At 33.2% G+C, this 22,099-nt stretch overlaps 3 protein-coding genes across 5 annotated transcripts; all 3 read right to left on the reverse strand.

Moving 5' to 3' along the window:
* Nucleotides 1–1,501: 1,501 nt before the first annotated feature.
* LOC103494752 (60S ribosomal protein L19-1) lies at nucleotides 1,502–3,582 on the reverse strand. The gene is made up of 5 exons (XM_008456092.3): nucleotides 3,331–3,582; nucleotides 2,851–2,973; nucleotides 1,954–2,267; nucleotides 1,768–1,823; nucleotides 1,502–1,685 (listed from the first exon to the last, which is right to left on the reverse strand). The coding sequence occupies exons 1-5, from the start codon at nucleotides 3,440–3,442 to the stop codon at nucleotides 1,661–1,663; spliced, it is 630 nt and encodes a 209-aa protein (XP_008454314.2). The 5' UTR covers nucleotides 3,443–3,582; the 3' UTR covers nucleotides 1,502–1,660.
* A 2,611-nt stretch (nucleotides 3,583–6,193) lies between these two features.
* Nucleotides 6,194–7,254, reverse strand: LOC103494753 (ethylene-responsive transcription factor ERF071). Its single transcript, NM_001319315.1, has 2 exons — nucleotides 7,080–7,254; nucleotides 6,194–6,987 (listed from the first exon to the last, which is right to left on the reverse strand). The coding sequence occupies exons 1-2, from the start codon at nucleotides 7,240–7,242 to the stop codon at nucleotides 6,329–6,331; spliced, it is 822 nt and encodes a 273-aa protein (NP_001306244.1). The 5' UTR covers nucleotides 7,243–7,254; the 3' UTR covers nucleotides 6,194–6,328.
* A 5,655-nt stretch (nucleotides 7,255–12,909) lies between these two features.
* LOC103494754 (putative GTP diphosphokinase RSH1, chloroplastic) lies at nucleotides 12,910–21,289 on the reverse strand. 3 transcript variants are annotated; one of them, XM_008456094.3, is made up of 24 exons: nucleotides 20,914–21,289; nucleotides 20,432–20,625; nucleotides 19,577–19,756; nucleotides 19,411–19,476; nucleotides 19,221–19,313; nucleotides 18,998–19,129; nucleotides 18,787–18,888; nucleotides 18,627–18,704; nucleotides 18,476–18,547; nucleotides 18,172–18,279; nucleotides 17,271–17,368; nucleotides 16,962–17,022; nucleotides 16,811–16,873; nucleotides 16,647–16,703; nucleotides 16,464–16,565; nucleotides 16,132–16,290; nucleotides 15,893–16,024; nucleotides 15,725–15,811; nucleotides 15,535–15,606; nucleotides 14,484–14,570; nucleotides 13,851–14,292; nucleotides 13,620–13,681; nucleotides 13,452–13,520; nucleotides 12,910–13,339 (listed from the first exon to the last, which is right to left on the reverse strand). In XM_008456094.3, exons 1-24 carry the CDS (start codon nucleotides 20,966–20,968, stop codon nucleotides 13,229–13,231), a joined length of 2,682 nt encoding a protein of 893 aa, XP_008454316.2. In that variant the 5' UTR covers nucleotides 20,969–21,289; the 3' UTR covers nucleotides 12,910–13,228. The 3 variants fall into 3 exon arrangements, with proteins under 3 accessions (XP_008454316.2, XP_008454317.2, XP_008454319.2); XM_008456095.3 differs by having other exon boundaries at nucleotides 20,919–21,288; XM_008456097.3 differs by lacking the exon at nucleotides 20,914–21,289 and having other exon boundaries at nucleotides 19,588–19,756; nucleotides 20,432–20,581.
* Between the last annotated feature and the right edge of the window lie 810 nt (nucleotides 21,290–22,099).

Genomic DNA, 22,099 nt, shown 5'->3' on the forward strand with positions numbered 1-22,099 from the left:
AGATTATCTTTTTTTTTTTAATCAAATAATGCCAATAGTTTTGTACTGTTTACATTCTCCAAAAGGGATATTAACCTTGTTAGAAAACCACACGGTTCCGGTTTTGTTCTGATTATTAAGCTTCTAAACATTCTTCACATTATAAATTATGCTACAAGTTCCGATAAGTGGTTCTTCGAGAATATGCCCAAAAAACAAATTTCAAAGACCAAAAATATTAAGATAATTGAATAACAATTATGATTTAGTTGATTAGATACCAACTGTTTTTCAATGTGTTAAAAAATCAAGCTAAAACTTGGAAATTAAGAAAAATTATAGAACATTTTTATTATCAGAATTTGGTTTAAAATGTGTCTGTTCTACTAGATTTGGTTATACAATTTTTGCTAAGAAAATTAGGTGATCATCAACTACCCTCATCTACAATAATTACCTTTCAATTTTATTCATATTTCTCATATGTGACAATTATCGTACTCCCAACTCATACCAAAACACTTCGAATGATTTTTAAATTTGATAATTTCCGGATTTACTCAACTCATTGCTGTAGTTCTTACATACCAAAAACTTGTTGAATAAAAGGTGTTTCTTAATGTCACTTCAATTGTTAGGAAATAGAATCACCTAGAAGTGAAAGTATGTTGATAAATCACTTCCCAACGAAATGTTCAGATAACGATATTTCCATTGTTACGCTCTTTCTTTTCCTGAAATGACATCCGTTATTTACTTAGTTGGGCTACAATTGAAAGAGAAGTGCCTAGAGTTGCTGTTGATTGAAGAAGACAGCCATACCACATGCAAACAACTTGTTCAAGTTTCAAAAGCTTAGAAATGCTCCTAATTGTGTGGGCATCCCTTGTTACCAAAAGGATAAGAGTCCTAAACAGAACAAAAACTCCCGAGTCTCCCACGATCAACGATTTCAAGTTAATATAAAAGCCTACAGAACTGGCCTCTTGAAACCCTAGTATATAGTAAGAGCCATTCAAACTGAAAACATACGCAGATTTTATGTTTATTTCCCACAAATCAGACTTCAGCTTTCCAAAAATCTAATCACTATCCATAATCACCAATGCTTAAAATCTTCCTGTAGCTTAGTCCATGCTTATCGATTACCCATGTCGCAAGTAGTAGTCCCTATAGTCGGCCTTGAAAATGATCAAGGCAAGCAAGATCTTTGAAAATAAAAAATGATTTAAGCTCAGACTAAACTATCATCAATATCATTTGGATCAGGCTCAATAGAAAAGAAGATTAGGAAAAGAATGATCGGCAAAAGAACAGATAAAGAACAATCGGGTGCTCGGAGTTTCACAACTATTTCTTTCTCTACCTTCAATACAGACCAAATCAGCGATTTAAGTTCCAAAGTTCACATTTTTAATGGATGCAAGTCATATTCAGACATTAGATATTTGGAAAAACTGGGATAAAAAAGGCTCCTAACAAGGCTTGCGAGAATCTGAGAAATATATATAAAACATAAAAAGAATCCAAAGATGGAACGATTAATAAATTAGAAAAATTATAGATGTAGATATCTATTCGTCTGGAATTTTGATAACAGAGAAAATTGTCCAAAACAAGAAAAACAACAAAAGTGGTCAAAACCAGTACAGTAACTGAGGATCTACGAACGATCAGAAGTTCACTTCTTTGCTTTTTTTGATACCCTGCACGAGAGGAAAACGGCCAGTTCATTATATAAATCAGCTACCTGATTTAATTAATTTAAATAAAACCATAATTACTTACTGAGGAGCTTGAGAAGCAGCAACTGGGGCAGCTGCGGCTGGTTTTTCACCAGGTCCCTAAATGACAAGACAAAGTCAATAATCTGACATGGGATAGGACTAATGTTAAAGAAACTCATGGTTGAAGCAGCATCAGATACCGAAAAGAATTGTTCGGATGTGAAACTAATAATGAGTATTGATGTACCTGGGCCAACCGTTCTTCTCTTCTGGCAATCTTTCTTTCCCTGCTGGCCTTGTTCTTTGCTCTCTTAGCCTCAAATTGATCTGATAATGTCTTTTCTCTAGCCTTCTCAGCCTTTGATTTGTGGATGCTCTCCATCAGCACACGTTTGTTCTTGAAAACATTACCCTTAACCTTCATGTACATGTCATGGTACATATGTTTGTCAATCTTTTTCGACTCCCTATACTTGCGGAGTAATCTCCTCAGGACACGCATCCTCCTCATCCAGAGGATCTTCGTGGGCAATCTAGCTTCTCTGGTACCACGACGCTTACCTAAATGCAACGGACATAATAAGTGACTAAAGTCACCACAAAATCACTTCACTAAACAAACACTTTTTGCTTTGTTTGTAAAGCCCTTGATACATTATGTGTAAAAAATGCAAATATTACTAAGCATTCCATTACCCATTCTGATCAGTACACACATTTAAGCCGCCAAAAATCTACCAGTCAGATTTTAAAATGAATGTAACCGTTTCCTAACTACGATTAAAAATTGAAAAGGAATATCAAATCGTTAAACTCGTTTTCACAAGAAAAAGAACATTTTTTCAGCTGCAAAAAAGAGTATAATGGACGAAAACAAATACAAGTTTACATTAAAAAAAAAAAGAAGCAAACACCATGATATCATAGCCGGTATGTTCCTACACAACTCATTACTACATCCCCTAATTCTTAGTTTCTTAAAAGAATATGGGTTTCTCATCAATTTTTCTTAAAAAAAACTTAAAAAACAACTAAAACATTAGTTTATTAGATGTCCGTCTCCTGCACACAAGACCAGAAATTGTGCAAGAGTATAGAACGCACACTCCAACAATAACACTAGCAGAACTCAAAAGAAAAATACCGTATCCAGAGTGACGTCCCTTCCTCTTAGCCTCCTTCATACGTCGAGCACGAGAACGAGAGTGAATCTTTGTTGGCTTCCTGATAATGAATCCATCTTTCACCAACTTCCTAATGTTTTGGCCTGCACCAAACAAAACACCCCTTTAATCAACCCAAAAAAAAAAAAAAACAAAGCACACATACTAAATATTTATTTTCGACTCCCAGAAACAAAAAATCAGTATATATAAGAAAAAAGGATCTAAAAAGTAATGCAACTGGAATTAAACAAGTTAAGACGAATGGTGTATCCCAATCAAGCAGATCAAAATGAAAAACCCAACTCCACAGCTTACGTATACTAATCAAATTACGCAACAAACAACCAAAAACAACTAAATAAACAAGAAGATCAAATTGAAATCGCAACAAGTGGTAAAAGAAGAACAGAATCAAACAAGAAAAGGAAACAATTGGTGAAGAAGAAAAAGGAACGTACGAGAATTGGCCATAGAGATTTCATTGACTTCATTAGGATCCAGCCAGACCTTGCCTCTACCGCACTTGAGAACACTAGCGGCAAGCCGCTTCTGAAGCTTGAGCGAAACCATTTCTCTAAACCTCCTTCGTGCTGCTGCAATCCAAGAGAAACGCGCAACTCATTCTTCCGCTATTTATATACAACCATTGATGCCGCTTTTGCCCTAGGGTTAGGGTTTTTGATTACTGGACTTTTTTCTGGGCTTCACGACGGCCCATTTAAAGATTTGTAGACATAAAAATACGATTTTGGGCATTTTTTTTTTTAGTTTTACCTTAATGGATTGTATACGATTTTGGGTTTTTAAAGTTTTACCGTAATTGATTGTATACGATTTTGGGCTTTTTAAGTTTTACCTTAATGGATTGTATACGATTTTGGACTTTTAAAGTTTTACCGTAATGGATTGTATACGATTTTGGGCCTTTTATGTTTTACCTTAATGGATTGTATACAATTTTGGACTTTTAAAGTTTTACCGTAATGGATTGTATACGATTTTGGGCTTTTTAAGTTTTACCTTAATGAATTGTATACGATTTTGGGCTTTTAAAGTTTTGCCGTAATTTTTTGTATACGATTTTGGGCTTTTTTATGTTTTACCTTAATGGATTGTAACGATTTTGGGCTTTTAAAGTTTTACCGTAATGAATTGTATACGATTTTGGGCCTTTTAAGTTTTACCTTAATGGATTGTATACGATTTTGGGCTTTTAAAGTTTTACCGTAATGGATTGTATACGATTTTGGGCCTTTTAAGTTTTACCTTAATGGATTGTATACGATTTTGGGCTTTTAAAGTTTTACCGTAATGGATTGTATACGCTTTTGGGCCTTTTAAGTTTTACCTTAATGGATTGTATACGATTTTGGGCTTTTAAAGTTTTACTGTAATGGATTGTATACGATTTTGGGCTTTTTACGTTTTACCTTAATGGATTGTATACGATTTTGGACTTTTTGAGTTTTACCTTAATGGATTGATATTTATTTTCATTTATACCTTTGATATATTTGTATATTTACCGTCAAACCAATGAATAAAGTATAAAATATGGCATATGTATACACATATGTACTCATATAACATGGTATCAACAATCTCTAAACACACTAATAAAAATGGTACTCGAGATAACTTATTGTATCAGATTGATATATTTGTAGTTTTGAAATCATTGATTGACCTAAAGGTTTAAGCTTTTTTGCTAAGGATAAATTTAATTATTTAAGGATAAGACCTAACAACCGAAAATAAATGTTAATTGAAAAGGAAATAATAACTCACGTGTTGGGATGTATGTCCTAAAGTCAAGTAGTTATATGTTATTTGAAATAATAGTTGAATATTTTATATAAGCAATAATTCATTAAAGAAATATCAAAATTATCTTGTATAATAACCTAAATGGTGTGTAGTACATGGATAAGATTGGCTACCCTATTTTAGTAACATGATGGATATGAATTATTTTGTAATTTTTAATTGGATACTTTTATTCTCAATTTTGTAACACCTCCCGATTTGATTCTTTTCCTTTTGATCGATGGGGAGTTATGGAACACAAGAAGAAAAAACTATCTCAAACACCAAAAAAACAAGCTCTCCATTCCTAAATTGATTAGCTTATAACAATTTTTAAGCTTACTTGAATTTTTTTAAATATTTTACATGATATCTTCAAACTAAATCGAAAGGAAGTTGCAAATTGATAAACTCGTACAAATTCCCTGTTTAAATTGATATACTTATGACATTTAGGAATCATTTGAAGAAATAGTTGATTTACGGAAGAACTAGTGTTATGATAATCCTAATATTATAATAATCTAATAACGTTTAGGAAAAATTATGATAGGTAGTGTTATAATAGTTTGTGTTTGAAAAAATGATTATGATAAAAATACAACGATAGTATGTATTTAAGAAAGAATTGGGTAATGAGTAAGAAAGGATCGAGAAAAATCGAAGGAAACCTAATTTTTATTGGAAATATTTTGAAGCCAGAGGAGTAAAATTTAGAAAGAGTAAAAGAGATGAAAAGGAAAGTGGCGGTGGGAAGGAAGGGGAATAAGACAAAAGTGAGCAAAGTCTAGAAACTAGAAAGTAGGAAACGTACTTAGTTTTGTTTTCACCCTCCACACTACGAGCGCCCACCTTTTTCTGCTGACCATAGTTTTCTAATTTTATTCTCCATTATTAACTTACTTACTTACTTACTTACTTACTTACCCCAACAACTCATCAAAACCACTTTCCCTATATTCTTCTCTCCCATGCAATTTCCCCCCTTCTCCCATTTCTACCCTTCTTTTTCCTTTTATTTAACAAAACAACATTTCTACTCTCTCTCTCTCTCTCTCTCTTGTCCTCGTCCTCCTTCTTCTCTGCCACGTCTCACCAACCACATTTCAACTCAACCACAACATGGGATCACCAAATCTTCTTCTACATTCTTACGTAAATTAAACCTATGTTCATCACATTATTTTAATCTTTTTCTTCAATTAACAACGATTTCAATCAATCTTCCACGTATCTTGAGATTAACGTTTTTACTTTATACTTAAAACATGTTTATTATCTGTGCTAAAAGATTGATTATTGTCCTATAATAATATACTCATATTATCATGAATTTATCAAAGAACAAAAAAGATTACCTTGAACGTGAGGTAATGTTTTGAGATTTGTGCTTTGGAATGGAATTTTTTTATTAGTTTTTGATGTAAATGAAAGATTGCTATTTATTTCATTGAATAAATTTGAATAATGAATGAATGGAATGTTGATTGAGAAACAGAATCGTACAAAGAACAATTTCATATCAACAAATTGACATCGTTCAACGACAGAAAATTACATAAAACACATTCTGGAATTAAATAACAAAACAACAATAGAAAATGGAGGAAACCGGTTTGAGATATGGAGAAGTTATTGGATCATCAATCATCATAATTCAGACGACGAAACAGAGCCGTGAAGCCCATCCTCGTCGTCGAAGCTCCAGAGATCGCCCACCACTTGTTCTTCAGCCGGATTCGTCACCGTCGATTGACCGTCGAGGTATGGAATTTGGTAGAACTTCATGTAGTTCTCATACGCCATTAGTTCCTCAGAAAGCTTTTGCACCTCGTTCTCTTCCTCCGCCGCGGCAATAACGCTAACCTTCTGCTCCGGCTTCTGATCTTCAGCCTCTTTCACACCGAATCTTTTCGGTGGAGAATAAGAATCCTCCGACCCAGAGCCGGATTGTTCCTCAATCGCCACGGGAAAGTGAGTGCCGGTGAAATCACCGATTTGGTTGAGATCGTAGGGGAATTCGGAATTCTCAGGGACAGTGTAAAGATGAGGGTGAAATTGAGGAATGGGAGCTTGAATGGAATATGCATCATCTTCATTAGGGAAATTGACCTTAGCTTTCTTTCCACGAATCTTGCGAGCTTCTCGATCGTAAGCTCGAGCGGCTTCCTCAGCAGTATTGAAAGTCCCAAGCCAGACACGGATCCCCTTCCTGGGGTCACGAATCTCAGCCGCCCATTTTCCCCACGGGCGCTGACGAATTCCTCTGTAAAGATTCTTCCTCTGCCTCTTCTTGGGCTTCGAAGCCTCTGAAATCAACCACGCAATTTGTTTTAAAACAACAAAAAGGCGACCCCGAATGGAGAAGAAAAGAAGAAAGGGAGTGGAGAAATGATCTTACCGGAAGAGGCCGGGAGGGGGGTTCGTTTGAGGGGAGTTGAAACTTGATCGGAGCGAATTTTGTTGAAATGGAAGAAGGAGGAGTTAGGCCAAATGTCGGAAGCGGTAACGCGTTGGCCGTCACGGCGAGGGATTAAGTCGGCGATAATGGCGCCGCCACACATGATTAGAGAATTGGGGATTTTAGAGAAATGAAGACGAGAGGATATGTAGGAATGATGGATGAAAGGAGAAAGAGAGGAGAGGGGGTTTTTGTAGGCGTCGTTACTTTGGTGGAAGACAGTGAAGAACTTAGGAAGCTTCTTGCCATTTAAGATTTCACCCACTTGCCTTTCTCTCTTCTGTCGGCTCTTCCTTTTACTTTCTTCAAATATTCATTTTCGAAAAATATAATCTTTTTTTATTTAACAATAGAAATTAAAAATATGATTTTATTTTCCTTTTTTTAAAATGTAAACATTTGACTAAGTTGAAGATTTATCTTGTTTGGTGTTTCGACAGTAAAATTCCTGTTGTCATCACATTACCTTTTTGTTTTGTTTTGACTGCATTGATATGTTTTGACAACAGTAAAAAGTTGTTAAATTACAAATTTAGTTTTGGACTTCTGAGAATTTTGTGGATTTGGTACATAAATTTTTAAAGTTAATCTAAGAACTAAAAATTAATTGATTAATAAGAAGAAAAAGAAATTACTAAACTTTGTAATTCAAAACTAATATTATATATATTTTTCCTGAGAAGAATATTAGAAAGAAAACAATTATTTGTAATACTTTTATCATAAGAAAGACAAATATATATTTGTAATTCTATCACTAATTTATTTATATATTTGATTAAGGAATCTTAGCCAAATCGAAGTGTAATGCAAATAATATATAATATAGGTTAGAAAGGAACTAAAAGATACGTGATTGTATGTAACTTTAAAAAATACATTATAACAATAATAATAATAATCAACCTAACCATGACTTAAATGATATAAAGTATTAACTTAATTACGAAGTTAAAATTTTAATTATCGTTTTATTGTACTTACTTTAAATATTATCTGAATTGAACATAAACCTACATACGAAAATAGTAAAAAATAGTAAGATGATCCTTATATTGGACAACGGTGCGAGGGAGGGGAGGTAGCTTGGGTGGCAAGCATTTGGTTGAACAAAAATTGACCTTTAATTATTATGAGTTTGTAGCAAGTGTTTCTAAGCTAATCTACATTCAAAGTTTGAATCAAATTACGCGATTATAATTGTTTTTTCCACTTGGTTATTAATTATTATTATAGTGGAAGAGTTGCTATTTATTTTGTCCATTAATTTACTCTCTTTAATGTACTATATATGTATTATATTATCTTATATATTATATTATATTATGGTGAGAAATCAAACTTGGAATGGATGAAGACAGTCTCAACACTCCCCCTCATCTAAAATAATTATAAATTATAGTATTGAAATTTCAAATTTTACTAAGGATATTGAAATTACGATACAACAAATATATTGTCAAGTCATCCAAAGAGTGTTGGTAAACAATCTTCCATCGCATGCATTTTTTATCATCGACAATATGGTCGAGAGAAACTCATTGGAAGAACCAATGCCTACACATGTTAAGCAACAATTTGGAGAAGCTTCGAACTATCGACAACTTTCCTATTCAGTCGAAAGAGGATAACTGTCAGTGCATTGATTATAGCATCAAATACAATAATGAAGAATAATATCTAAGTTATATATATAATGTCATATTTTAGGGTTAGGTTATCCTTCTTTTTTCTTTACACTTCATGTCTCCATCTCTCTCGGTCTCTCATATGATCACGATTCTCGCCGCACCTCCAAGTCCACGTCTCCACCCCTCCGCCTTCGCCTTCGTCTCACAACCCTCACCTTTCTCACCTCTGGCTCGCCTCCACCGCATACCCAGATTCCAAAAAAAATGTCTTTTTTTTTTCTTTTTAAATTTACAGTTCAATTCAGTTTTAAATAGATCAATCACTTATATATGGAATTATTTCAAATCTTAAACTAAAATTATTTTCATATAAAGTCATTTCTACGTTTAATCTCAAATTAAAATTAACATCAATCCTTTTCTTTAGAAAGCTAAGGAAAAAAATCCAAATTGACAAAAAAGGATCCAATCAGCCGTTTTCAAAGTTTATGACTTTATATAGTAATGTGAATTGTGATGTCATCACTAACTTTGGCAAAAATGGTCATTTCATGGATGCCACTTCATCAAAACAAAATTATAGATAAAGATTGTAATAAAGGCAATCATTAAATTAAACATAGGATTACCCTACTCAATAATAAAATAAAATAATGAATCATAGGTGTAAATGTAATAAACCTAATAATTAGGTAAGCTAAATGGAATTAAAATCAAAAGACTAATACATATCCATAAATAAGTGAAGAAGAAAAACCAAGGAGACCGTTGTATTTGAAAATGGTGGGCAAATTATTATTATTCCAAATCCCACTTTGGTTGACTCAATTCAATTAGAGTTTGTTGAAGAAACCTAAATATATGACTATTAACATTATATCCTTAATTACCCTTTCTAATTTTGACTCTAATTATTCAACTTAAACCACCCACTTTCCATCCTTTTTTAATTCATATATATAATCATCCATTACTGTTTTAAAAATAGATAAGAGACCATGATTTTTTATTTATTTATTTATTTTTTTGTTTGTATTAACTAAAATTAGAGATTTGTTTAAAATGGTTTTATGTATAATTTAAGGGATTAGTTATGAACTAAATAATGAATGTTATTAACTTCAAAGTATAATTTTCACCCTAATCATCTTTCCTTTGAAAACGTGTAATGGTCAACGCCAAATCTTCGTAGATTTTTAGGATTAGTGAGATTATTTTAGTGGTTGATTTGACATTTTCTAAACTCAAGGCTCCATCAAAGACTCTTACCTAATTTTAATTCTAAACTATTTTTTCTTTCTTTTTCTTTTATTATTTGTTTATGGTAACTTTTGTTCTTACAAACTAGATTGGGTTTGTTTGAGCCTAACTTTTCAACTAAAGTTACGTGTATTTACGGTTTCAATCTACAGTTAATTCTTATAATAGTTGATATTCTAATTAATTATAGTCAACTATGATGGATATCAGGATCTTCTTGTTCATTACTTCTGTAATCTGACACCAACACAACTTTATTGTCTTTTTTTTTTTTTTTATCAACTCATTCGATCTTTTTCTATATTTAACTCTATTTCGTGGATATTGAAGAACTTAGTCGATTCTTAACTTAATTGTTAGGGTCATATCCCTTCATAGCTTTCAGGTCCTTATTTGATCTTTGGCGACACTACACAAATCTTTCAATGTGAATTTTGGTGCAATATTATATACGTTGATTGGAAAGTTTGGAGGTTGGAGCAATTGGTTGTGACCCAAAAGAGGAGGTTATGATGACCCATGGAGAGACACTTTACTATGATTTTGTCTCTCTTGAGTTTGTTAAGTCTATTATCATATTTAAAGGTTTCTACAAAGCTTTTGATGTTAGGATCTCCCCTCTTTAGGTTGAAACTGATTCACATGTCGTTAAGATTCTTTTGGGTGGAAAATCTAAATACAACAATGGGGTTTAGGTGTTTGTTGACTCCATTCATAATCTGTATTCAATATAATTTTGTTCTTGAATTTCTATTAGTTAATGGCAGAACAACTTTTAGTCATTACTTAGTCGTCTATGTTCAAGTTGTGTAAAATTTTCAACAATCTAGCGTGAAGATATTTCTTTTGAGAAATTTTGTTATTTCTAAATTTTTTTTCTTTTTTATTTGTTTCCATTCTTTCTTTTCCTTTTTTATTATCGTATTTACTATTGACAAAAACATAAGTTCCACGCTAAACACACATACTAAAAATACCTTCACAACATGTCAGTTGAGCTAAACTCTTGTTGACAATTTATATATTGTTCTATTAAAATATACAACATATATATTGTTATTATATCATATTGTCTTTTTTTTTTCTTTGTTAAAGGCTAAAGTTGAACATATTAATTAAAATCCTTTAATTTACTTTTCAAAAGTAATAATAATAATAATAATAATGTTGAGCCGCCACCATTTCGTTGAGTTTAGTCATACCCTTCCAATTATATATTTCCTTTCTTAAATCCAACTTGCTCATTGGCTTTTACTTTAGTAGCCGTAATCCATTAAAAAAAATTATATAGTAAAATGCTCGTGAAACAAAGTAAAACTTTAGATTTTATCTGGTTGATATTGATAGAAATCGATAGAAGTTTATCAGTGTTTATCATTAATACAATGATATGAACTTTTAAAAAATATTTCCACTAACTTTTTTCATTTACAACACTTTTTCTAATTTTTTTATATATTTTTTACGTTTTGAGTATGGAGTTGTCTCAATAATTATATTTATATTGAGAATTGAGCTATGAGTTCTTTTAGTTGACCAACTTATTTAGAAACACTTATTAAAAAGAAAATAAAAAGAATAATTGAATAGAGCACAAAATCCAAAGTAAATTTAACGTTTAAAAATCTTCTCAATAGAAAGAGCAAAATGTCGATAACTAATTCATAATCTCTGTTATAATTGATAATGAAACTACAACGAAACTCTCTCTAATCACTATTAGAAGCATATGATAAAAGATAACTCAAAGATATAATAAATATGAACAACGAAATGGAGAATAAAAACAAGAGAAATATGCAACTCCAAAAAAAGAAATAATCCCCACCGTTAGATTGAAGACTCTTAGGACTAAAACACATAAAAAAATTTGAACTTGATTAGATTACGAATTGACCTTCACATATTATACATAATTGACTTTCATTTCAATTTTGTTTCTAGTTCTTCCTACCGATATTTGATTTGGTTTTATATTTTTGGAATTATAACATAACAACTTTGACTATCTTCTTCTTAATTTTTCAAATAATATAACATATTAACATCACAAATAAATAATAGAACAAACATATAAACGTACAACCACGCTTGTATAGAAATAGTGAACATCTCTGTCTATTATTTTTCTATAAATGTATTTTAATTAAAGTGAGAGATGAAAAAATCAAATCTCTACTCTCAAAATTGATAATATTGATAATACAAATACTATATTAATTGAGTTATGTTCATGTTTCATCTACTTCTGATTCTATATTAGGAAGAGCAGCACCGGTTAGTTTCTTTCTACTAAAATGTCTTTAAACTTTAAAATGGTTTTCAATTAATTATACCTTAATTGTGCAAAACTGGAAGGCATAGATGATGTGAATTAAAACTCAATTTCAATTATTTCAAAAGTAAAGATTGTTGTTGTCATTTATTTCAACTCAAAAATATCATTAGCAATTGCAAGTCAATGTTTTGGTCATAAACACTCATTTTCTAAAATTTAAATAGGATGATCTTATTATTTTCTAAAAACAATTTGAAATTACAAGAGTTAAATTAACCCAATGTAATTTAACTGAATTAAATAAATGTGACATGTAGAAGGTAATGATTTCATGTTAAGAACATAGAAAATCATGGTTTAAATTCTTTTACTTCATGAGTACCAAAAAAAATTAAAATTAGAGGGAAATAGAGTTAGAATTGAGTTTAACACCGTGGCAAGAGAACAAAGCAATTAGAAACTAAAAAAGTTATTGCTTACTTTATAAAGGATCTTAACGAAGATTAAAACAGAAACTTATTTGAAAAAGAAAACATGAGAGATTAGAAACAAAAACAAACTTCATTTGAAAATGTAAATAAAGGCTTTAGAGTAAGAGAGGTGAAGAAGAATTGTGGGTAAAATTTTTACTCTATCCTCAACAGTATCCCTTTTTACAAAGTATAATTGCCTTTACCTATTCACTCCTGTTTGTATACACACTGCCCTGAATCCACATACTAAAACTCAATTCACTACCATCTTTATTTGGTTTTTCCACAAACATAATAGGGACCTGACTAACTACCAAAAATCTACCATAAAAAAAATATTATGGAATTTTCGTTTCCTCAGGAACAAAACTTTCAAACTCAACCCTCCATTTCTTGGGTGAAGTAGTTACCTCACCAGCTCCTCCCTTGAAGAAGCTCTGCACTCCATCAGCACTCTAGAAATTTTTGGTTCTCATTCTCCGCTGTGTTTGGCCAGCTGCATCCCGTCGACCATGCCAAGACACCCAAGATTGTGTCCACCCTTGTGCATGCATTGACCTGAGAAAAACAGTTACATTTTCAGGGATTGGAAAATGCTACAAACGGAGGTGTGTATGCACGCATGAATAGATGCAAGAACCCGAGAGAAAGCGGATGGTTATGCATTTACCACACTTTCCAGCTCCCCTTCAACATGAAACAGCATGACAGCTAATCCTCTTCCTCTATCCATCTCGGCCTGACCATTTCATTCATAATCAGAGCTACTTAGATGAGAACAGAGCTAAGAACAAGGAGATGTTCAACAAACATGCCGGAACAATAATTGGACACTCACCACGCAGGAACAAATAGTGATGCCTGATGCTGCTAATTCGGTTGTAACCTCGCCCATTATGCCTGAAATTATAGGTCTACCACATTTAATACTTGAAAAGCGTATATATCAATTTCATCAATTCTCCAACAGGAGGATTAAAGCAATATCTTCGAAAGTATTCCGGCTATCAAAAAATCATAAAGTACTTATCGTTATGATACAGTTAGGAGGTTAATGTGACAGACTTACCTCTACGATCTATGCAAACAACACAAAGCCATTGAATGGAGTGCCCTTCAAGACTGTGCCAAGAGGTAACCTTGCTGATTTGCCAACTATCCAAACCAGGCAAAACTTCCTTGTATAATGGTTGCATAATCCTGGCAACCCCATTACCCATCGATAATATATCTCCCTCTGCTTTCAACTTTACATTTACGTAGTGGTTATGTTTACCGTTCACTTTGGGAACGGATACCTTGTTGTTTTTCGGCTGAAAGTTGTCCTTCATGTTTTTCCGAGTGGATGAAATATCCACCATATCTAAAATCTTCTCCCAGAGAGGTTTTTTCTTGGGGGAGACAACTGGGGATTCTTCTGACTCACTTTCCTCTTCAGAATCAGCAATGAAGTCAGTAATGGTATCTGCTGTTATCTCAGCAGCTGACAGTGCAGCTTGTTCCCTTAAGAACTGCAAAAAGAATGAGGTCTTTTTTATAAGAAACAATTTCATTGATGGCTAACCATGTTTACACCAAAATAAAGCCAAAAAGGTAATAATCTCCTAAATTAAAGATTTCTGGAATTATTCATTGTAATGGGCAAAAGAGAACAAAAACAAAAGCAATACATCCAAATATAAATTGTTATGACAAATCATACCTTCATAATCTTGTGTCTAGCACTTCGTGTTTTTGCATGTTGCAACCATTGTTTATGCCGCTGATAAGCTGATTTTCCAGAAAGCGCCTGCAAACAAAGGAGAAAAAAGAAACTTTTGGATCCAGCTAATAAAAAGGTAAATTGAGAACTAATTTTAAAAACAAGTTCGGTTCCTAAGTGCCTAATCATGACATCCAGTCCATCAGAAGTTTAAAACTAAAATGGTAAAGTTGAAAATTGTGGATTTAGGTTTTGGTAATGTCAGTATACAAATTTTATCAACGATGCACACAAACCAGAGATGCAGACATGACATCAAATTAGTAAAGGAAGATAAAATATTTGAATACTGCCCGACCAATTAAACTCAACCAAATGTCTGTGAAAAACCAGAGTATAAAATATCCAATTTACAGAACACATCACACTGCTTGAAGGCAGCTTAATGCAGGACCATGACAGTTAGAATTAAGACGTTCACATTTCTTTCCGGGGCAAGTATATCAAGTAATCTTTCCAAAACACAAGTTTGAAAATGTTCAACACTAGTCTGAGTACTCTTGGCAGTTTCTATGGAACAATTAGAAGACTTTACGCAAGTGACTATAGACATGAGATAACAAAATTTTTATGTAGAGATAGTAGTCCAGAGGTCACAAAGTTTGGCTTTGAAAGGCAAACACATGCACATCTACATCATAGAACGAACCCAGAAAAGTCAAACACAATGTATTTTGACATTACATGTTTGTTCAATTGCTTTATGTAAGGACTAAGGACGCCAAATATTAGCATACCCAAGGCATATCACATAAGCAGAAGGCAGAAATGCAAAAACAGAAAGCAGCTGTTTTAAGCACTAAGCTTGTATGTATTTTTACTTTTATTTATTATTTACCTTTTCTGTGTGTGTATAAAACATGAGAGACATCTTATAGAAATAATGTAATCCAATACACAGGATGGGCTAGAGATTATCCAAAAGCTAAAGAGACCAGAAGAGCCTCCTCAAACTTTATCAAGAATAACATAACTCAAAATTGTAACTTACATTATATGTGATTATCTCAACAACTTCTGCGTTAGCAAGAACATGCATTGGAGAAACGAGGTTACCATTCACCTGCAACACCAAAGTCACACATTGAATATCGAGATCCATTCTATCCAGAAATGCAGTTAATCCATCTGCTATGAGATACATGGATAGGCAATCCTTCAATCAACACTTGAAACATTACCTTTGCAGCTACCATCTTGTTACCAACTTCTGTGTGTATCATGTATGCATAGTCAATCACAGTAGCACCCTTAGGTAGGTTTTTAATCTACAGACGTCAAAGACAGTTTAAGTTACAAACTTAATAAAACCATGACAAAGAAAATGTTCTGATTGTGGCCATTTATACCTCTCCTCTTGGCGTAAAAACAAAAACCCGACTGCCTAATAAATCTCTGGTTACAGTGTCCACGAATTCTCTTGAGCTCATGTTACCAACAAACTCTTCTTGCCATTCTCTTATAGCATTGAGCCAGCCGATCTGGAAGAAATAAAAGACTTAATCCATGGAATTATCAAATCCAGACTAGTTCCTAAAAAGTTCCTAACACCTCGAAAAGTCTACTATCAGGAAAGGTAAACAAATACCCTGAGTGCAATATTTGCATCACTGAGACAGACAGCTTTCCCTCTTGAACTTCTAGAATTGGGCATAGAGTTTCTAACTGGGCTAGTTACAAGCCCACCCCCACAATAGTGAGAAGCAATGCCTCTCTCAGCTATTAGGTCCATCTCCTCAGTTCTGATCTGCCAAAATTACCATTACTTTTATGAACTTCGACATGCAACTACCAACTAAAATTGATGAGTAATCAAATGTTTTTGAAACTAAACATTTTAGCAAAGGGAGTAAAGCTCCAAACGAATCAGATGTGAAAAACTAATCGAGCCAACGTGCTAAAACTAGAATATTTAAATACCTGAACTTCTAGCCGGAACATACTCTCATAAAGGAATGGGATTACAGTTGTGTGAAGACTTTGATAACCATTAGGTTTCGGTGTTGCTATATAATCTTTCATCTGTTACAGAGAGCATCTCAGTATTCACCAATATACAATCAGTTTTATGGAGATTTATAAGAGAAGTTGTAGTTAACTCACAGCTCTAGGAATAGGGGTCCATATTCCATGTACCAATCCAAGAACATGATAACAAATCTACAGAAAATACAATAATGTTAAAATGATGGTTATTGAAGTCTTATGGTGATTACAAAATAGCCCACATCATTGAATTTGATAATCACGGCAATAAAAATAAGTACCTGCTGCGGGCTACATAATGGTCCAACACCAATGCATTGCTTTGGTTGTATAATAATGCGAAGCTGAATTAGAAAAGGGGCATGTTCATTAACAAGAAAATGTGAAACATTCATCAAATGCCAAGTGAAATGTTGGATATTAAACAGAAACCTGTGCAATCTGGTTAACTTCACTGATTGAACATTGTGACTTGAGAACAGCTTTATATATGCTGCAAAATATCAATTCAAAGCATAAGATTGCATTTTGCAAAGTGGTAGGAGATAATTTAAAGCAGATATTTAAATATGCCTAATGTATCTATTTATGGACTCAAGTATCATGCAGCTCTGAAAATGCACTGAGCATCTACTCTTCTAAGAAAAAGAAACCTTTCCTTATCTATATGTATAACCCAATACTCGCAATGAGTGAAACTGAAGAAAGTGGGAACTGCAAATATGGAATTCAACGCTATACCTGTAAGGCTCCTTACATACAGATCGAACTTCAGTTCTCAGAGTCATAAGGTCTAAGAACTGGTCTTCCTCGATCTTCTTCATCAAAATTTTCTTTGCCTACAAGTACGATAAATGTAAATGTAAACCTCAAAAAATATAAGGAAGATTACATTTTGGAATTCATTTAGATACCGCTTCAATAGCAAGTAATTGTTAGTTCCACAGTTGTGAGAGAAAGAAATGAAGAATTACTTATTTCCTACTTCTAGAAAATGACAAAACAGTATATCCACATAAATAAGATTGCATGCAATCCCTTCATACCCCGACAAAACTTCAATTACCATTTTTAACACTGGCTGGACATGTTAGGAATTGGATATGAAAACAAAAACCAATCTTTCTTCCTTAAATTATAGGTGCTTGACAGGTAAACCATCTTGCATGAAATCAAGTATCCTAAAGGCAATGTATTTTATATCCATTATTTTTCTTCAACAATGTTGGAAGTAGGGATTCAAATGTTTGACCTTTTGTTACAGTTGTAATTTTCCTTAACCAATCGAACTATGCACAAATGGCCATATTGTGTTTCAATTTTCAATTCTTAAGTTTGTGGAACCCAAGGTTCTTTTATTTTTCCAAACCTTCTACCCTCTACTTCTACAATGGATCTCACGTTTTAATTTAAATTGACTATCAATTGTAAGGCCCAATCTTGTCTCATTTAAATTCCCTTTAAGAATGGCCTTTAATCTTTTTTTTTTTTCTTAAAGAAGGGCTGAAATATAAGTTAATTAAAAGTAATGTTTGGTTGGTTACTTACTATAAAATGTACATTAGTTTGTAAATGAATCTAAAATGACTCGATGCCTATTTGAAGTTACAAGATAAATTAATGAAAAAGACAACAGCATTACCTCTATCAATTCTTTTTCGTGTTCTTTAGAAAGGTCTGCAACTCTTCTTTTGACCTTGGAATAATCTTCGGGATTGGTATACATGAAAGAAAGGTTTTCTAGTTCTGACTGCAATCGTCATCAAAAAAGGGTGCCATGATGTAAGCATGCTAACAAAAGATAGATCAATCCATCATATCACTTTAAGGAATCTAAGTAAAAGAGACAAATGCCATCTGTTTATCAAATTCTTTGCTATCAGAGGGAAAGTTGAGCAAATTAGTTAACCAACGTTAACAACTCCTAATTGCAACAAGAGACATACCTTGATTTGGTACATACCCAGCAACTTGGCAAGAGGAGCAAAGACCTGCAATGTTTCCCTTGCAATGCTGGACTGGACATGAAGCAAAAGTGTTAAATCTAGTACCAAATAAAGGTTAACAACCATATACTCTTAAAAGATAATATGCAACCTGCTTATGAGGAGGCATGTGTGAAAGAGTGCGCATGTTATGCAAGCGGTCTGCTAATTTGACAATGATCACCCGGACCTGAAACAAAAATTTCTTTTAGTTTTTGTAAAGTTTCATAAAAGAATGATGAAATTGACAATAGTAATTACAGAAATAACACCTCTTCTGTCATAGCTAGAAACATTTGACGCAGATCATCAGCTTTTACATCTTGTACCGAATTGCGTTCATTCTTGCATTTCAACTTACCCAGTTTAGACACCTGAATGGAAAGGACAGTGAAAATCAATTACTAAGGTTGTTGACCATGATATGCTGACAGGTATAGACCCATAACACAAAAAGTAAAAGAAGAAGAAAAATTAAATAACCTTAGTCTCTCCTTCAACAATGTGACGAACAGTTGCACCAAATTCTTCTTCTATTTTCTCAAAGGTAACAAAATCTGTGTCTTCAACTGTGTCATGGAGCAATCCAGCAGCAATAGTTTCCCAATCTAGTTCCTAAAATAGGAAGTACTCTTTTTGGTTATGGACTATAAACTTCTTTTTTCCTACCAGAAAAATGATATACAGAAGGATAGAAAGAACTTACAAGTTCCCCTAGAATTCGAGCAACCTCAACTGGATGAATAATGAAGGGCTCTCCACTACGTCTTTTCTGGCCATCATGAGCCTCAAAAGCAAGCTATACCCAAGAAAAAGGGGAAAAACATAGGCTGATGCACCAAGTAGTTGTACATAAAAAAAGGATTGTGCTAAATTTGGCAGGTACGGTAGCTCACCTTTAGAGCATTATGCACCAGTTCCAGTTCCTTAGGTGATAAATAAGAGATAGTGGGCTTAAGGTCCTAAGGTTCGGGAGCAGAAGATTAGTGAAACATAAAGGTACAAGGGATACTCCATCTTGAAAATAAAATATAGAGATGCCACACCATTGACAATATGTACCTCCCACAAACCTTCAGGAGAAACCTCGTCAAAGGCATCTGAAGACAAGAATGAAGAGCAACAAAATTTCTTCCTTCTACAAGCATCATGAAGCAGGCTTGATTTAAGTAATCTTCCAAGATGTACATGGTTGGTAACTTCATTCGAATACCATCCCCTGACATTGATAGACTCAAATCTCTGAAATATACAAAAAAAAATTATGACAATTGTTACATATATACACCAAGGCATATACAATAAAAGATAAGAGGCTGCAATAATTTGACATTAGTAAGGTTGCAGATTCATTGTTTTCCAGTAACTTCCATACAATAGAATTGGAAGTAAATAGTGTCAAACTAATTCATGGTCACTTAAAACTTCAAAGAGACTTGTTTCACTTCAAGTTGGAATCTGAAGATTCACAATGATAATGTTTGGCGTGAAGGTATTTCTCCCCGCACCTTGGAAGAGGATTTGGGTAAGAAAAACTATATCAATGTTAAAAGGAGAGTGCTTCAACAAAATGGCTGGAAGCAACTACCGAACAGTTGCAACCAAGTATAAAATGTTCACCATTCACTATTCAGCCCACAATTTAAAAAGCGCTAAACAGAAATGTAAAATGGGAAAGACGAAGGAAAAAGGGAACCAAACATGATAACAATACAAGTGGATGACTTCCACAAATGTTCCAAGAGTGGATAACATACAAAACTCAGTACCGTGTGATAGTGTTCCAATATAGGAGAATCTAATTGACAAGGAGATAAAAAAATAAAAAATAAAAAAAAGAAGTTACATAATAGAATGAATAAAGTAACTCGTCCAGCGGTCAAAATTCGTATAATTCAAGCATAACAGACCACTTACAGAATTTATTCTGCTTCTTTTGCCATTTTTTGTATACAAGAAAGAGGAGCAGTGAAGAGAATGAGTTGTGCTTGCAAGAAAACCCGTCAAGACCCTCGGAGCCTTCCATGCACACGAGAGAATACTGCAATCATACCGACCACTACTTCCATCGCCTTTCGAGAACTTACATATATTCACGCATTCTAAAGACACTACAATTTCTCAAAAAAAAAATATATATATAAATAAATAAATAAAAACTCATCAAAATCACAAAATCTCTAAACCCAATACGCCAAATTCCCCCTACTACACCAATCTTCTTGTTTTTGTCTTTTAACAAATGAAAGAAAACAGTGAAAAAAATCTCCGAAAACATAAGCTGAAAATCTAAAAAACCCCCCGAGAGAAACATCCTCAAACGAAACAATCCGTTGTCATTTCTGGAGCAAAGAAACAGAGAAAAAGTAAGAAGAATTGAGAATTAGTGGTAGTCGTACCATACCTGACATCGAAGGAGCGGATGCCATCTCTAGTAGAAGAGAGAAATCTCATTGAATCCAAGTAGCATTAAAATGAAAGAAGGAGGAAAGAAAGGGGAGAGGAAGAAGTCAGAATTGAGGAGGCCAGCGGCAAAATCTCATTAAGAAGAAGAAATCGAAACGAAGAAGAAGTTGAAGGTGTGAATCTTGTTCACGCATCGGTGATGGAGAATTAAGCAAAGGGGATTGAAGATTAAAGATTGAAGATTGAAGATTGAAGAAGGCCAAGAGATAATAGTGACGGGAAGAAGAAGAGAGAGAGAGAGATGTTGAGTTCAGCCAAGGCCACACAAATGCCGTTCGATAATGATTTTATTTTTCTTTTTCTTTTTTTCCTTTTCCACTTAATTCCCCCCTTTTACATATATATATATATATAATTTGACAATTTGTTCGTAAAATTGAGTTGGATTTTAAGTTCCTTTTTAGTGGACAGTTCAACTGTGCAAAAGAATATGGGTCAGCCGACGTGTAACGCGAGATCCGCTGCCCGCATACGCTTTACGACATGTCGCTCGTCTCATTTCCCTCCTTTTTCCTTTCTTTATATTTTTTTCATTACTTGAGGCTTCAATTTCACAAATTAGACGCTTTTAAGTAATTCAAAATATCTTTGCTTTTTTTTTTTTTAAATGATCAAATTAAAAATTAATTAGAAAATTAAATCTTAAATGCTTAACCATTAATCTCTTCTAATTTGTATTTCTTTCTCAGCTAATCCCTAACCACCATCTTCATCAACCGTTGTCATTGCTGTTTTTCAGCTGCTACGGTTGAAATATTTAATATCTCTTTTTTTTTATCAAAATATTTAAATTTAATATATGTTCTGTAAAACGGGTGATTATGGTAGTGTGAAATTAATTTTTGTTCTAATATGGTAATGATGATTATTATGGATAATCTCGATTTAAAAGACAATAATGATGAGAGGCAATCATGGTCAAATTAAGAAAAACGGTGAGACTTTAGTAAAAAAACACATGGATATTAAAAAACAGGATATTGTAGAGGGGAGCATGTTTGACATTTGGGTCATGGTAATGAATACCTAATCTAAATCAAATAAAATTTATTAACTAATGTAAATAATCTCACAAAACCATATAATTAGGCTAACAAGCAATCAAATCTCGTGAGACTC

The sequence above is a fragment of the Cucumis melo genome, chromosome 7 (genome assembly GCF_025177605.1).
Source record: "Cucumis melo cultivar AY chromosome 7, USDA_Cmelo_AY_1.0, whole genome shotgun sequence".
Classification (NCBI taxonomy): domain Eukaryota; kingdom Viridiplantae; phylum Streptophyta; class Magnoliopsida; order Cucurbitales; family Cucurbitaceae; genus Cucumis; species Cucumis melo.